The sequence below is a fragment of the Anticarsia gemmatalis genome, chromosome 30 (assembly GCF_050436995.1).
Source record: "Anticarsia gemmatalis isolate Benzon Research Colony breed Stoneville strain chromosome 30, ilAntGemm2 primary, whole genome shotgun sequence".
In the NCBI taxonomy this organism is placed as follows: domain Eukaryota; kingdom Metazoa; phylum Arthropoda; class Insecta; order Lepidoptera; family Erebidae; genus Anticarsia; species Anticarsia gemmatalis.
In genome coordinates, this window is record NC_134774.1 from 4,551,780 (window position 1) to 4,570,192 (window position 18,413).

Here is an 18,413-nt window from a genome sequence, read left to right on the forward strand (position 1 = left end):
GCTGGGCAAAGGTCTCCCCTAATGACGGAGAATTAAATCGTGAAACATAAAAACCAACCATAGCTCAAGCTTTACAAATAAAACGGCACATTAAATAATAATAGTTTAATTAAACAAGCACAGTTATTACTAAAACAAAAACAATTATATACTAAAAACATAGACACTAACTACAATATAAGTAGCGAGGGAGTAGTACGAAGTTGTGTGAGCACTTAGAACAGCTTAAGTGGTTGCGGGTATTCTAATAAATAAAAAAGGCCCATTTTTCAATATTCTAATCAGTGAGGCTTGCGAAACACACGCCCAACCGGCAAAATTGAATATCTGTAGATGAATGTTCGGGAAAAAATGTCGCTCGACATCGCCGCGCCTGAATTTTTAAACCAAATTGCGACGATCAAACCCGAAAGAACTATCCAATCGGCACAAGTCGAACAAGTGCAGTAATTGTTTCGACTCGATATTGTTGTTCGATTAATATTGCCGAACCAAATATGTGTACTGGGCTACTAGACAGAAAAAATGGACAGCTAAAATTTGACACGCAGGTACTATCAACTCACTGAAAAGTAATTAGTGAGGTAAAGTGTGTTTTTCATTCTTAAAGATAAAGTGTATTAAAAATCCTGAAAAATTTTAATTTTAAAGTCATTCGCGGCCCATATTTTGACCACATTTTGACCACTGCATTTATTAAAACCTGAATTTGTATGTGACTTAAAAGAAAAGATGTTCATAAATAAAAAAGTGTCAAGAAACCAAAGCGGACAAGGCCTCAGGTAGAAGCTAATTAACCTACAAAAGTGATCACACAACTCCGTATTATCCACTAATAGAATAGAATCTAAATTAACAATTAAAAAGTACTTACCGTTAGCAAAAACTTATGTAAATTATTTAAAAACTAACATTTTATTTGGTATAAAATACAATGGATACTGGTCTTGATAGGTATTTAAATAAGTAGTAATATTGAGAAATTGATTGATTGATTGTTGCTGTGGCGTGGTCTTAGGTTCGAATCCTGGGTCGGGCCAAAAAGTATTATCTAATTTCTCTGTTAATAATTTCTCAAAAACCTGAAGTTACAAAGTAAGTGCCTTGGAAAGCAAGTAAAGCCGTCGGACCTGTGGCTGACCTCTCACTGGTCGTGTCGGTTATCTGTCCCACCAGACTATGAGAGTGAAGGAATAGAGAGTGTACCTGTGTATTGTACACACACTGACACTATAAACAGGATCCTGTAAAGTTGGTTCCAATAAAACTGTCTGCCGGCCGTAAGAAATCTTTTTCTCAATATTACTACAATTAGCATAATCTATCTATTACTTTATGTACTTAGTCGCAGTTTTAACACAGCTTACGAGTGAGACACAGCGCAAAAGTTCTCACAATATTACATTAATTTTTTATCAAATCACAGGACAATGGCAGTCTTTTGGTTCTTTATATCAGACAAAGGGAGTGATAAACATCGTACACATACCCTTAGTTTCTGAGTACATTTAGCGGTAGTTTATCTATTCAATAGCGTTTAAAATCATATAAAAGAAAACGCTATTGAATAGATAAACTACCGCTAAATGTACCTCAGAAACCGGGGGTTTAACGCCTTACGTTTCAGTTTATACTTAAAATTGGTTGGTAAACGATCATCATCATGGCCAATATAGAATTACAACACTAATATTTTGTCGGACTATACATATCAAACAGTCGTTGTGGTCACTTTACTGGATTGTACTGTCAAAGTGTACGACATTCCTTAGAGCCCATACTAATACATATAAAAATGATTGATGATGATCTATTCGGTGGAATAAAATATCAGAAATTGAGGTATTTATTGGTACAATCACAGTTACATTAAATATCAAAAACTATAGTACGCGCTATCTTTATGTGTCTGAATATAGCTACAAGCTGAAAGCGAAATATGAATACAAGAGACGTTGTAAGCGTTGCGGATACGTTACGACGACTTAGCGTTCAGTGAAGCTTGCTTCACAATTCGGTTCGGCTTTAATCAAAAACCGATTATGTGTAGATGAACTCAATAGGGTAGTTGTCTACCAGTCAAATCAGCTATTCTTTATGTAATGTCAAAAACACAGTATAGAAATACGACATAGTGACGTCACTATGTCATATTTTCGTTGGTATCAAGTGTCTAATAAAATGTTTCAGTCTGTTATAATTACAATTTCAATATTATTTACGAAAAAAGCTACATAGCCTGAGCATTTTAGATGAACCTTTTACGAGTACGAGTTTAATTATTTTTCGTTAACCCAGTCAACTACCATATTGGAAAAGATTAACAAGTGAGTCGAATTAGTTTTGTAATGAGATATATATTGCCGAACCGAATGTGTATGTAGCAAACCTCACCTATACTCCTTGTCTTCGTCTCATACCCCCGGTTTCTGAGGTACATTTAACGGTAGTTTATCTATTAAATAGCGTCAAAACTCACACAAAAAAAACGCTATTGAATAGATAAACTACCGCTAAATGTACTCAGAAAACGGGGCTTATTATTTTAAGCTTTCTGGGGACTTGTTGCTATATTTATACACAAAAAATGAACTAACACGTACTTTAAAAATACACAAATCTTATATCAAAAATCTAGCATTACTAGGTCCTAATCTACTTGTCAAATTCGTCATACAGTCATTGTTTCACCCGCGATATCTGAGGTCCATTTAGCGGTAGTTTATCTATTCAATAGCGTTTTATATTAGGTCGGGGAAAGAGTCTTTTCGCATTATTGTATTTATGAACTTGTAATAAAATATTTTCTCTACACAAAAAATCTCGATATTTGGGTACCTCACGAGCTCACTGAAAGAAACCTAATGAACCGTGTACTCATTTGTGATACTTGAAGTCAAAGAGATTTTATTACAAGTTCATACATACTATAATGCGAAAAGACTTTTTCTCCGACCTAATATGAGTTTAAACACTATAGAATAGATAAACTACCGCTAAATGTACTCAGAAACAGGTCAGTCATGTCTAAAAGTAAAACTTTAGTTTCTCTCCTCCGATAGTCGGGTCAAAATTCTTTCCTTGAAGTACTGCTATAGATTGTTTGTCTATATATACCGTAAATTTACCATTACTAGGATACGCTGTTTCGGTGAAAATCTGCCATAATTCGGTATTCAATCCAGGATTTTTGTCTTCAAGCAAATCGAAAATTATATTGACATCGTCTTTGTTTTCCGGTAAAATGTCTAATGGGATTTTAAGAATAATTTTATGGTAGCCTTGTTGATCGGGCATAAGTAACTCATTTTCGATACTTTTCGGGGATTCGGGTTCAATAATAACGGGATCTAAATCCGAATCGATTTTATTCTCTGAATAAAAATAGACTTTCTGATCGCCCATGTTCAGTTCGAAGTCCTTACTTTTAATAATATTGGCTGACGTCTCATCAATTTCTAGGTCGCAAATATTATGATCTGTTTTTTCATGCTGAGCTAGTACACTCCATTGCTCAGGTTTTAATGCAGGATACTCTTTTTTCAATTCATTTTTCAGGTCCTCAAAACTTTTCTTAGGGCCTTGCATTGAAACTTTACTTTTAGACCGACCTAATGTACTCGCATCACTTGTTTTCTTATCAATTTTCTTACAATGAATCTTACTAAGTTCTTCCAAACTAGATTTAGGTTTGAGTAAAGATTGTAAATGTCCCAATTTGAATTGTACCGCATTCGCTCCAATGAATTTATTAAACGACGGACTAGTAATCACTTGCGCTGACAATTTATCTATTTGTAACACAACGTCTAATTTCGTGCGAGTTCTAACCGTGCTTATTTTCCTCCAATATTTAGTCCGCAGTCTCGGATTCTGTTCTTGCAAAATTGCAATTACGTCATCAGTGTCTTTTTCTGTTTTAACAACCATACTTATAATCCCAACAGCGCCTCTAAATTCAGTAGATTTTAAATGTATATGCAATTTCGTGTTGACTATAGAAATGTTTTGCTCAATCCAGGTTCTCGATTCCATACACGCGCAAATTATGAATATAACTCCATCAAAAAGATACATATCGTGGAACTTCGGTAACGAATCTTCAGTAATTTCTCCTTTATCTAACGCTTCTAGAACTATATTTTCTAAAGTCCTTTTTATAGTATGGAATAAGACTTCATCTATTCTTGATTCTGGATAATTCGATGGCCCGACGTACAATTTCAAATCGTCAGCAATTAAGTCCGAGTAATGATTAGTACGAATTCTTGTTAACGGCGCGGCCATAATTTCTGGGTCTATAGGTAAATACATGCTCTTTAAAACTAGGTCCCTTTGGCCTTTGTCTACATCTTCTAATTCCTTATTAACTTCTTCAAAACTAACATCGCGTTTCTGTCTATCAATGATTCTGAAAGTGAGTTTCTCTCCTTCATAAGTCGCATCGAAATCCGGGCTTTTAATCACTTCTAACGATTCGGGGTCTACGCCAAACTGCCTTTTCTGTTTCCCAGCCACATCTGAATAATACTTCCAGCAATCTGGCTTTAAGCCAGGGTATCTGTTTTGCAGTTTCAATAAGATTTCTAGAGATTCCACGTGTGCGTATTCCTTAGGTAGTCTCATAACAATTCTTGTATACCTAACTAGGCTTTTTATATCTCTAAACGTCAATTTAAGTCCCGTAGAATTGATGAATTTAGGCAAAACTTCTGTCAAATAATCTTTAGTTTCCAAACTATCGCAAATGTAGATAACAGCTCCGTTTGATAAATAAATGTCCTGAAATTTCGGTATAATTAAATTGGCAAATCTTTGTAACTTCATATCCTTGTGTAAGTACTCTTTGAAAAGATGTTTTAGTCTCCGAATATGAGTTCCTTCAAGCTTATTTTGAGGGTACCCTTCTAAAGTGATCGCTACTTTTAATTCTGGTTCGACGTGTAAATAATTCGTCCTTCTGTGATAAGCAATTCCTCTATTACTATCAATATTTAAATTGCTGCTTCTAGATATCAAATTATCATTACTTTCTATAAAAGATTCAGTTTTATCAGACATAGCAACCCCAGACGTAGACGCAATATTATTCTCTTTAACATTTTTTTCCGTATCAATGTCTGTTCCGTAATTATTCGTTTCGTCCGACCAAACTAAGACCTCATCTTTATCACTAATATATTTAACATCTTTTAATTTCTTCAATATATCTTTTTGCAACGAACTTTCTAGTTCTTTTTTAACGTTAACATCGTCTTCTTTAGGAGATTCTTCTTTTATTTCTTCTTTATGTACTTCTATGGCTTTGATACTGACCTCTGACTGGTTTCTAGGAGTCGTTTCTGCGGATCTCAATTCATCTAACAGCTTAACTCTTGAAGCAACACTACGTAAATCTTCTTCCATACCGGAGAGCAAGCATTCGTAATATATTTCCGTATAGCCAGTCAATTCGAACTCCATTTGACTATAATCTATCACATTTTTGAAAGTCGGACCTCTAATAATCTCCCCAGAGACCCTATCAATAAGGAAAGACGTAAATTCTACATCATCTTCTAGTTTTTGAGCGTAGATCTTCCACAAATTAGTTTTTAACGTCGGGTTAAAGTATTGTAGCAGTTTAAACGCATCTTGGGCAGTCGCCGGCCAACAAAGCTTAGGAATTTTGAGCACAGCGAGACACAACCTTTTAACCCTAGCTCGTAACAACACGAGATTATTCTTCATCCTTTCTTGCAAGCCTGGTGAAATCCTAACCATCCAATCTCTCGTTTCCCCATCCTTACAAATACATACAAGGGCGCCTCTATTCAAATAATAATCTAGGAAAGACGGTACACGTTTCAACAAACCAGCTTTGAGTTGCATATCTATAACTTCAGTGAGACTTCTTTGAAATTGCTCCATTTGCCGGAGTCTCATTTTAGACTTAGGGTACCCGGCTAAAGCAATAACCAGTTTCAAATCTTCGCTAACAATGTCCATATAGTCGGCATTTCTTAACTGTATAAGTCTGTTAGTTTCGTCTTCGTCATCACTGTCAGTATAAAAGTCACTGTATTTCAATTCGCAAGTCACCTCACTACATTTGGCGCATCTTTTCAATTCCTTCTTACTAGTCGCATCGGATTTTTTACTAACAGATTCAGTTACTTTGCTACAGTCAGATTTTTTAGTCGTCTTACTAGGTGTAGTCGTAAAGTCTATAGTCTTACTATCGACTACTTTGGTGGAGTATTCAGATTTTTTATCTTTCGACTTATCTCGTTTATTGTCTTCGGAGCATAGAACGCAAGTCGATGGTGTGGAGGTCCCATCGTCCAAGCGAGGATCCCAGGAGCTTTTCGCCTTATTCTTACAGGAACAACATACGGTAGTTTCGTTCTGAAGACAAATTGACTATGACGGATTTGTTTTTTTAAAATCAATGTTGCCAGATTACACATGCATTCCGAAGGAGGATTTTTGTGGGTAGATCGAATATTTTTGACGTATCTGGCAACACTTTATTTAATAGGTGATGCAACTTTTAAGCATTTGTAAGCGTTCATGCATATTACCCAAAATCTCTTAATTACTGGTAACTGATGATTTTCTAAAAATTCAATTTCTATTTAAGACCTGAGTGTTATCTACTACCGATGTGTATAGGGAAATTTTTTACTTAAGTTCCGTAACACAACTTTATATTTTTTGGGAGGGGGCATAAACTTCTCTTTAACCAATTTCAAAAACGAGGAGGTTATCACATCAACTACGTTTTTAGTATGTTTGTTCCTCGAAACCGAGAATTTTCAAAACTGATTTTTATTTATTTACCAATTTTGTGGCAAAGCAAACGAAAATTTTGAAGACCAGTATACATTATATACCTTCCCGAGCGATCGGGATTTACACGGGAAGGGTTTCCACGCGGACGAAGTCGCGGGCGGCCTATAGTTATAATATAATTTAGAAAAGATCACTACACTGCCCTACCCAAGAATCGAATAGGCAACCTCAGCAGTCTGTTATACTATACTGGCTGCGCTCAGAAGCTGTAACACGTCATAATAATACGCCTACCAAATGTCCGAGACTGTGTAGTCCCGAGATTTACAAAAGACGTCCAAATAATATACAGAACACATGCCAAAATAAAGCAGCTATGGTTGATTTTCATGCTAAAACAATTTAAAATTTTGACGATTCATATTCAGTAGCGCTCACCGGTCCGTAAACTAGGTGAGACAATTGGGAATATACCGACCCTTCACCAATTTTTACACCGCAAACCATATACATCCCCATAAAATAAATTTAACCCATTACTGTCCCACTGCTGGGCAAAGGTCTCCTCCCGTAATGAGGGAGGGGTTAGGCCTTGAGTCCACCACGCTGGCCAAGTGCGGGTTGGGGACTTTGCATGTCCTCAATAAATGTATTAAACAAATTTTAGGCATGCAAGGTTTCATCACGATGTTTTCCTTCACCGTTGGAGCATGTGATAATTATTTCTAATACACACATAACTTCGAAAAGTCATTGGTGTGTTGCCTCGGGTTCGAACCTGCGACCACTTGCGTGAGAGGTTGCAACTTATACCACTCGGCTATCACTGCTCCCATGATAGTATATAAAACGACAGTACAGCACCTATTTATTTGATCATGTCATAATAAAAAGGGGACAACCACAATAGACATAAGACAAAATATTAGGTCGGAGAAAAAGTCTTTTCGCATTATAGTATGCATGAACTTGTAATAAAATCTTTTCTCTACACAAAAAAGCTCGATATTCGGGGACCTCACAAGCTCGCTGAAAGAAACCTAATGTACCGTGTACTCATTTGTGAATCTTGAAGCCAAAGAGATTTTGTTACAAGTTCATACATACTATAATGCGAAAAGACTTTTTCCCCGACCTAATATTAAATAATTAGTAATTTCGTGGGCCATTTTAAGGGCTCCTACACACAGAGCCGCCGGGTGAATCGGTTTGCCGTCATTATTTTTTAGCATTCGAGCGGTAATGCTGAATCTTGACAGCTCTGCGCATGTGCCGGCCGGCATGTGTGTAGCAGCCATAAAAGAATATGTAATGCAATTTTAGTTTCGTTCTTGTTCACCGCAAATTTTAAAGTTTCGTTTGAATGAAATTTGTCTGTTTAAGATTTTACTAAGTCTTATTATCACGCCTTTTTCCCAAAGGGGAAATCTACACTCAATCACGATACTTCGATACTAACCGAGTGGTATAAGCTGACACCTCCCACTCAAGTGGTCGCAGGTTCGAATCCGAGGCAACACATTATCACATGCTCCAACGGTGAAGGAAAACATCGTGAGGAAACCTTGCATGCCTAAAAATTTGTTTAATACATTTATTGAGGGCATGCAAAGTCCCCAACCCGCACTTGGCCAGCGTGGTGGACTCAAGGCCTAACCCCTCCTTCATTACGGGAGGAGACCCTTGCCCAGCAGTGGGACATTAATGGGTTAAATTTATATTTATTATTATATATCAAATCAAAGGTTATATTGTCGATTAACGATTTCTGAAACTTCGAAGTTTTGTCAAACTGATAAAAATTTTCTTTTCAAAGATAAACAGAATCATTGTTCCTAAATTAGAGCGCTTATTTAAAATAAAAAATCAAATCATTTATTCATTTAGGTCAAATATTGACACTTATGATAGTCGTTACAATTACTGAATCTACCACTAGCTCGGACAGTGTACAGCCTTATGAGAAGAGCTACCAAGAAACTCACACACACTCTTTAGTTACCACACAAATAGGTATGGAATTCAATACGAACATTAACGATTGAGATGTGGTTAATAAGTTAATTAAATTAAATTGCATTACATATTCTTTAAATAAGTTATTTAAACACACAACATGTAACTCACCGAATCACCGGCACCGGCGCTGTGGCTCACGTCCAGGTCCGCGTTCCTGCAGAAATAAATAATTATTAATATATACTAATACTATAAAGCTGAAGAGTTTGTTTGTTTGTTTGAACGCGCTAATCTCGGGAAATGCTGGTGCGAATAGAAAAATTATTTCTTTCAACCACCTATCCTAACCCGCTGGGAGATGTTTGATTTTGATCTAACGCATAGAATTCAGGGAGAGTTTGCAATGTAAGCGCAAAAAAATGTAACAATGTAATATTGTTTACTACTTCGCTAATATATTAAGCTTGTTCTTATACATATAACAGATTTTCCTCTTGAATCACTATATCTAATAAAATGTGCATCAAAATCCACTGTGTAATTTTAAAGATCTAGACAAACGTAAATTATTTATCTATACTAATATTATAAAGCTGAAGAGTTTGTTTGTTTGTTTGTTTGTTTGAACGCGCTAATCTCGGGAACTACTGGTCCGATTTGAAAAATTCTTTCTGTGTTAGATAGCCTATTTATCGAGGAAGGCTATAAGCTATATATCATCACGCTACGACCAATAGGAGCAGAGTACCAGTGAAAAATGTTACAAATACGAGGAAAATCATGATTCTCTTATGTGACGCAAACGAAGTTGCGCGGGTCAGCTAGTATCAAATAAATACATTTTAATAAATAAGACGCAGAGGTGTATGAAAGGCACGCGCGCTCCGCCATACCCGCAATTTTTTTTTAATACAAATCTTACCTGCTACGAAATATATTAAAATTGTTTTGATTTCCGAAAAGCTGGCTAAATGAGAGAAAAGTATATAAATATACAAATAAATACATAAAATAATATCACGCTCGTTATACCTATAGATGTACATAGGAGTGTAGAAACGTATATCACTATATAAAACTACATACAAACATACACAATATAATAACAATATGTATGTATACATACATAATACATATGATACATATGATGACATGACTGCCTCTGTGGCGCAGTGGTTTAGGTCACCACGCCAATACTACTGCATCGAGAGGTCGTGGGTTTGATTCCCACACGGAACAATTATTTGTGCGCTCCACAAATGATTGTTTCGGGTCTGGTTGTACTTTGTGTCCGTTGTTAGTATAAGTGCCCGCGTCACAAGAGCAATTATTAGTGCGGGAGTGGGCTTAAAAAAAGTTCTAGGAACGCGTTTTCTTCAAATATGGAGGTTCTTTGCATTGATTTTTTTTATTAATAAAAAAATACATTTATGTACATACATAGTATCATGCCTGTACCCGAAGGTGTAGACAGAAGTGTATGAAATACACTCACGTTTAACCATTAGGCATTAACAATGTTAGTTCCGTGTAATAGGGGCGAGAGAAACAAGGGTCTACTATTGAAAAATATTATTAAATTCAATCAGAAAAGACCAACAGAACTATTTCCGAATTGAACCCAGGACCTCGTGTTCAGCAGCTGAATACACTAGCTACCGCGCCACAGATGCAGTCTAATGTAAGAGGACGCTCAGTTCGAATACCACTTTGTAGTCACCCATCTACGGAATAACTGCGGGGTATATTCCCGTTGTCCACCCCCTGCTTGTCCACCCCGGGTGGACAGTGACACAAATCTTTTAAAAAATTCTCGGTGTCCACCCCTGGGGGACAGTGAGAATTAATTTTAAATTATTCCCGCTGGCCACCCCGGGTGGACAAAGACACGAGTTTCATATTACTACTCTCGATGTTCACCGCAGGTGGACAAAGCCACTGCTTAAATAAACATTCTCAATGTCCACGCTTGATGGAATTGGGTGTAAAAAAATAATTAAGTAGGTATTTTAATCATATTATCAACATCTTTTACTTTTGCAATCTACACAAATAATTATCACAATAGGTATTAATCAAAGTCACAGAAAAATCTTTACATCCTCATCCTTTCTAGAAATAAATCAATATTGAAGTCCCCATTGACAAGTCCCATTCGCATGTCGTGAATAAAATGATCACTTTAAATATATTTTTTTACGTTTATTGTTATAACTTATACCTTGGTTTAATAAGTGCCGCAACTTAGGGTCAATCAACATTATATGGGAAAACACACCATAGATAGTGTACCTACTTCTATTTACCCTAGAGATGTTGATAATATGATTAAACTATGTACCTACTTAATTAATTTTGTTATAATTATTTACACCCAATTCCAGCAAGCGTGGACATTGAGAATGTTTATTTAAGCAGTGGCTTTGTCCACCTGCGGTGAACATCGAGAGTAGTAATATGAAACTAGTGTCTTTGTCCACCCGGGGTGGCCAGCGGGAATAATTTAAAATTAATTCTCACTGTCCCCCAGGGGTGGACACCGAGAACTTTTTAAAAGATTTGTGTCACTGTCCACCCGGGGTGGACAAGCAGGGGGTGGACAACGGGAATATACCTAACTGCGGCACGGGTTACTTGACCCACAGATCGTTTATCGACCGATGAGCGCAAGTAGCTATGAGTGTACTAAAAGTAACTTATAGAAACAGTATGCTTACTTATCGACGACGTTCCGTACGACTATCTTCCCGTCGGGCAAGATGCATCGGTTACTCATCGTGGTTGTTGGTACCTGCAACAAACATACATACATACATACATACATAATATCAAGCCCGTTATACACGACGCTATACGAAATAAACACAGGTGTCGCCATTAACAATATTAGTCCCATGTAATAGTGGGCGAAAATGCCATATAACGGGTACTTTACCAAACTGTGGGTTACTATTAAGAAATATTCAAACATAAATTGTCAATACAAAAGTACTTTGCCTGACAAGAGAATCGAACCTGAGACCACATGATTAGCAGTCGAATTCACTACCGACCGCGCCACAGCGGCAGTCAAACTTATTTAAATTAGAAAAAAACCAATAGCAGTTTGTACGACCTAGAAACCGAACTCGAGATCTCATGCTACAATGCAGACCGACCGCGCCACGGAGACATTTATAAATATAAATATGTATGTATATATTTCAAAAAAAAACTTGTAACTAAATTTTGATTGGTGTATTTAGAAATTTAACTCTATTGCATCAAGTATATGACAATGTCAACTCACCTGCCTACTCTCCTTTTGCTTCAAGAGTATCAAACGGTGCTTGCATATCAGCTGTTCCTCTCTGAGCTTCAGCTGTTCTAACTTGATGCTCTCCAGCTCCATAGTCAGTTCAGGATCGAGGCTCTCGGAGAAACCCTGCCAGGAAATATAAATATTGGTAAAGATAGGCAGAAGATGGGTGAAATACCTAATTTAATTAATAATGTACCTGTATAAGTATGTAATTATATAAGTGTGTATTTAGGCGTATATTAGTACTAGCTGACCCGCGCAACTTCGCTTGCGTCACATATTACGCCATGTTTTTGTAACACGTTTTACTGTTACCTACTCTGCTCCTATTGGTCGTAGCGTGATGATATAAAATATGCTTTTTTTTCACGAAAAATATTCTCAAAATTATTTATATCTCTTAGTATAACGAAGTCGCGCTAAGACATATCCGCCATTAAAACAGTTGCCATGGCAACGTAATTTTGTTAATTCAATGTCATTATAATATTGATATTTCGCGACTTCGTTGAATTTTCTGAATTTTCCCGGGAAATGCGTCATTTTCCCGGGGTAAAAAGTAGCCTATGTCCTTTCTCGGGTATCAAAATATCTCCATACCAAATTTCATGCAAATTGGTTCAGTAGTTTAGACGTGATTGAGTAGCAGACAGACAGACAGACAGACAGAGTTACTTTCGCATTTATAATATTATAGTATGGATGTTTAACAGTTATCTGGTTACCACAGTACAAGCTCAGCTTAGTTCAGAACAAATGACCATGTGTGAGTTGTCCAACAATATTTATGTATTAAATTTCTATTAAATACTTCTTGTACATAACATTGTTATGAAACTCTGCATGTCAAAATTTACTTTCACATGTTTGTTGAGGGCATGCATAATCCCTTCTTGGTCAGCTTGGTCACCTTAAAGCTTAGACATAGGTTTAAAGCTCCTTGCTTTTAACACTTTCTGAATGGTTTAAAACAGTAACTATATAAGTACTGTTGTTATGGAAAACCGTAGGAAAAATCTAGTATTTTTGTAGTTTGTTTTATTCATAGTATATCAATATGTGTGATTGAGATCATTACAAACATGCTAACTATGTCATAATCAAAAGAATTATAGTAATGTTACAATGTGTAGTGAGTGAGAGACTGCAATATAATGACATGACTTACTGAACACGTTTGAAATGTCCCCAGTATAGTACAATAGATACAAATATATCAATCAATCCATACTTCCATACTAATATTATAAATGCGAAAGTAACTCTGTCTGTCTGTCTGCTACTCAATCACGCCTAACTACTGAACCAATTTACATGAAATTTGGTATGAAGATACTTTGATACCCGAGAAAGGACATAGGCTATATATCATCACGCTATGGTAGTTAATGTTACAAAAACGGGGAAAAATTTCACCCATTTCTCTTATTGGACTCAAGCGAAGTTGCGCGGGTCAGCTAGTAAGATTATAAAGAAATGGTTACTTACATATTCATCCTTGAGCAAATCGTCCATGTTGTCACCGTTAGTTGTACCTGTTGTTGTTTCGTGAACTCTGTAACAATACAGATAGTTTTAACTTTGTGTTTCTGATGTGTAATATGCAGAGTATATTAATTTATTTATTAAACATCAATACAGTTATTTAGTAGATGTCCCACAAATCTTCAGTCACAGTTTGACTGTAGGATCATAAAATATGGTATATAATTATAATAAATTACATTATTTCAATGAAGTGCTCAAAACAAATTATTATTAATGATTGTTACCCTGATATTTCAGAAGAGAAATTTACTAATTAATCAAATTAAACACTCACTATATCATATATATTATACAATATTTTACACTAAGAATAGTTCTGGATTGCTTTAAACTATGTTGTATAACATTAAAATATTAGTGCAATGCAGCATTTCGCTAAGAAAAAGTAGATACAAACAAAAAGAGTATCTTTCGCTTCTTTATTAGTTTAAACTTGCTTAATTCACATAAATTAGTTAATAGAAATGATATTGCCTGTAGAATTGATAGATACTTTTTTATAAAACAATTTTCGCAAATGCACACAAGTAGAATAACTTAATTATTTTCGCAATAATGCTTATTGTTATTTTATAGCAATAAAATCGTGGCATTACTTTGTTCTTAACTGTCTATAGCAAAGGAATATTAATTTACATGTTCAACACTGATGGCTGATATACTATTGCTTTCAAAGTACAGAAACATATTGCGGTCACCCATCTGAAATTGTACCGCGTCCTACCATACCTACAACACACGTTCGCGTAAATTTTGTTCAAATATTGAGTATCACTTCAAAAAATAAACGATAAAATATTGTATACACCAAAACTCACATTTTAATTAGCTATATTAGAAATATTAGCTAAATCAGCAATGACGATGTTTTTCGAAAATTTTTGACGTCGGCCGGCAATCGTTACCGGTAGGTATAAAACAATGAAAATACGTTTTTTAAACACTTTTTCGATAAAAAATACGAATACAAAGAACTGTTAAAGACCTTATTTAGTCACTTTCATCTCAAAACAATAAGAAAGAAGCCATAGATAATGTTTGAGACAATTTCTCGAAATACCTACCTACATTGTAAAAAAAAACAACGATGCCTTTCTCACTAAATATCGTGTTAGAAACTTCATAGCCAAGAATTAAAGCGTTGTTATATCAATGTCCTGTTTGTATAACGTCTTGTAATCATAATAGAAGCTAATATAAACTTACGTATCTTGCTGAATCGACGAAAAATACTTGTTTAAAAGCATGGCCCGTTCGGCCACAGAAACAAATTGTCGTCAATTTGCGCGGCAAAACAACGAAATGTATATCACTTTACACGTTTTTAGTCACAAATATGCTAATTTCAATACTTTTAGAACTGAATACGCAATTAAAATTACGAAAAGTTAACTTTGCAACTCCGAACGCAAGTCGAAACAATAACTTTTGCCACCATATTTTAAAATCAATGTTGCCAACACTGTTTTTTTTTTTAATCGTTTTGTTTCTGCCAAATCGATTGTTTTGGAATAATTAATAAAAATAAAATAAGACTTTTTCTTTTGGTTTACACAGAAATAATGCTAAAATTATTTTTAACGTACTGTAGTGTTAAATTAAATTAATTTTGAATGCGAATAATTTTGACATTTAAAACTGGGGAATCCCGGAAGGGGATCATTGAAAAGACATGAGTGGGTGTTAAAAATAATGTTGTCATGAAACAAAAATCATAACTAGAAATAAATAAATAGCATTTAATTGTGAGCATAGTATGATAAAATAAATAAAATTATAATCTAGATGCATGGCGCTTGTTAAGATTCTCAGCTAAGTTGTTGAACTGACTCACGCATTTCTGCTAGCGAGAAAATTAGCATAAAATGCCTGAATATTTTTTATATTTTAAATCTCGTTTACAAAGCTATCGAGAACTACAATTAATACATTTTATCACACATTTTATATAACTTTTCACATATTTTTTAAAAATTCTTTGACCAATAAAATGGTTAAAAAAATGCGCAAATACTTCGCAATTTTATTAAAATCACATAAACTACATTCTATCACACAAATCTTTGAAACTACTCACATAAATTGATAAAATCTGTCTCCAACAACAGCATCAAAAACTGTCCTAACACTTTTAATCTTTAAAATCGCCTTTTTAAGTCAAATCAAAAAGATCCGACACAAATTTCTTCACGATGGTCCAAATGTACCCAATTTTATTCACAAAACACTAAAATCGACTGAATTTTAATTTTTTCTCGTAAACCGATTTATTCACGGAAATATTAGATCGGAGAAAAAGTCTTTTCGCATTATAGTATGAACTTGTAATAAAAAATCTTTTCTCTACACAAAAAAGCTCTACATTTGAGTACCTCACGAGTTGAAAGAAATCTAATGAACCGTGTACTCATTTGTGACTGTTGAAGCCAAAGAGACTTTATTACAAGTTCATACATACTATAATGCGAAAAGACTTTTTCCCCGACGTAATATTATAGAGATATACGAAGGTACGATACGGTCAGTCGTGATTAAAATGTACTCCGCAACTGCGCAGGTGAGATCCCCTTCTCCCTTCTCCCTAGCACCCCAATGTTGTCTAGACAACCGCCATATTGCTATCCAGAATGTTCTCTACATTAATAGAGGAGATTACATCGATTTTGATTTATGAGGGGTCTGGAAACTGGTTGTGAAGCGCGAATTGCGAGACGGACTCGTGAACGAAGGGTTTAGTACTACTATTTTTTTAGTCATGCGATGTTAGTCTAGGAGTAAATTGTTACACTTAAGGTCACTTTTAAATACAAAATTATTTATAAAAGTTATAATACTGTTGTGAAAGTATGTTTTCTAAATGTATAAATAGTGTAAATATTGTTGGTTAGCATGATAAATGAATAACTGCCCGTTTGGTTCAGTGGTTAACGTGGTCGTTACAATAACCGTAGCGCCGCGTGTGGTGGGTTCGAATCCCATGCGTGACAAATATTTGTGTTCGTTTTGATTCGCGGCGAATTCACGCTTTCTGGACACAGTCTTAGTAATAGGGTTCCCGTTTAACCATTTGGGTACGGAACCGTAATAAAGAGTATTAGCATCAAAATTGTCAGGTGCTACTCGTAACCGACGGTCCGGTATAACAACATGTATGTATGTGAATGAAGCAAGGAAAGTTTGTAAGTATCGTACCAAGTGACGTTCTTTGGTCACTGTCTACCCTTGCGAAAAAGGGTGATTTTGTTGTGTGTATGTAAATTAGCATCCTGTCTGTCTGTCTGAACAAAAGAAATGAATACGTTATAAAATCACGCTTTGTCGTCTTATGGGTAGACAGGATTGAATTAACTCAGTTAACCAATGGACCCCTTTTTAAACAAAACATGAAGACACATGATAATTCGCCTGTATTATTTTTTTGTTATTTTGTAACTTTTTACTGGGTGGACCAAATTTGACCAAATTGATCATCCTTTTTTATTTGAAAGGTAGTGATTACTTTCTATCCGCTATTTAAATAATATCTAGGTTTGACCGTCACGACTTGTAAGAGTTAGGGGCTGTGCATACCATAAAGAACTATTCTATTCTCAAGAACTCGGAGGGCACGTAAAAAGTTGGTCTCAGTTTTTGTTAATTAAGATAACAGTCGTTAAGCCACGTCAAAGGCCTTTCAGGCTTGAACAACTTTGACACTAGGTTGACCACTAACCATACGATAGAACAGGGGATCCCAACCTTTTCTTAATCCGGGACCACTTTTATATTATTCTTGTTAGCAGTCTATGTTAGTATATTAAAGATAAAGTATATTAATCATCCTGAAAACTGTAAATTTTATAGTCATTCGCGGACCATATTTTGACACTAGGTTGACCACTAACCATACGATAGATAGTGAACTCACCTCGAAGTGTTTCTGCTCTTGCTGCCAAAACTGTCATCATTATTGCTCTGCCAATCTTGTCCATTGTTAGATCGATCCTGATATTTCTTGCGGTGCCTGTCTTCTACTTTCTTACCCTGAGGGCAAAATATAACAACATGAGACACATATTTTACTATTTATAACATTGTTTTGCTTGGTATAATGCAATAGGCTCGCCCCTATTACATGAAACTAACATTGTTGATTGCGAAATACACCCATATTTAATTCAACTCTGCCTATATCGTAGGACTAGGTGACCCGCTCAACTTCGCTTGCGTCACATAAGAGAGAATAATTAAACATACATACAACATACAATAAATAAACATTTTTCGTTGCTACTCAGCTCCTAATGGCCGTAGCGTGATGTTATATAGCCTATAGCCTTTCCCGATAAATGGGCTATCTAACACTGAAATAATTTATTTATTATTATTATAATTTAATTTTTCAAATCGGACCAGTATTTCTGAGATTAGCGCGTTCAAACAAACAAACTCTTCAGCTTAATAATATTAGTATTAGTATAGAAGTATAGATAGGATAGATATTATAATATAGATATTATTATAGATAGTATAAGGGATAGTTTATATTATTGTAATATTTACCTTGTATGCTACATTGATGTGCAGCTTCAGGGGTTCGGTCTTGTTCATTTTCATCATGGCCAATTTTGCTTCACTGTTGACAAAAAATAACAATATTTAATTAAAAATTCAACTGCATGGACTCAAGGCCTAGCCCCTCCCCCTCATTTGGGAGGAGACCCTTGCCCTGCAGTGGGAGAGTAAGAGGTAAAAAAAAAAATCTGCATGTTTGGCGCAGTGGTTAACGTGGTCGCCACAACGCTAATATTGCGTCGTAAGGTCGTGTTTTAGATTTCCAAATAGAACAATC

The 18,413-nt window shown here is 35.4% G+C and overlaps 1 protein-coding gene across 5 annotated transcripts in view; it reads right to left on the reverse strand.

Moving 5' to 3' along the window:
- The window catches only part of vret (vreteno), a 57,603-nt gene that overhangs the window by 37,244 nt on the left and 1,946 nt on the right, over positions 1–18,413 (reverse strand). For 3 of the 5 annotated variants that reach the window (XM_076133614.1, XM_076133613.1, XM_076133612.1), the window contains exons 4-9: positions 18,125–18,197; positions 17,490–17,605; positions 13,523–13,589; positions 12,023–12,157; positions 11,451–11,524; positions 8,902–8,947 (exon numbers count right to left, since the gene is read on the reverse strand). In XM_076133614.1, the coding sequence (XP_075989729.1) occupies positions 8,902–8,947; positions 11,451–11,524; positions 12,023–12,157; positions 13,523–13,589; positions 17,490–17,605; positions 18,125–18,197 (511 nt within the window). Of the gene's footprint in view, positions 1–42; positions 6,388–8,901; positions 8,948–11,450; positions 11,525–12,022; positions 12,158–13,522; positions 13,590–17,489; positions 17,606–18,124; positions 18,198–18,413 lie in introns of those variants that run through there. The other 2 variants (XM_076133611.1, XM_076133610.1) reach the window with 2 other exon arrangements.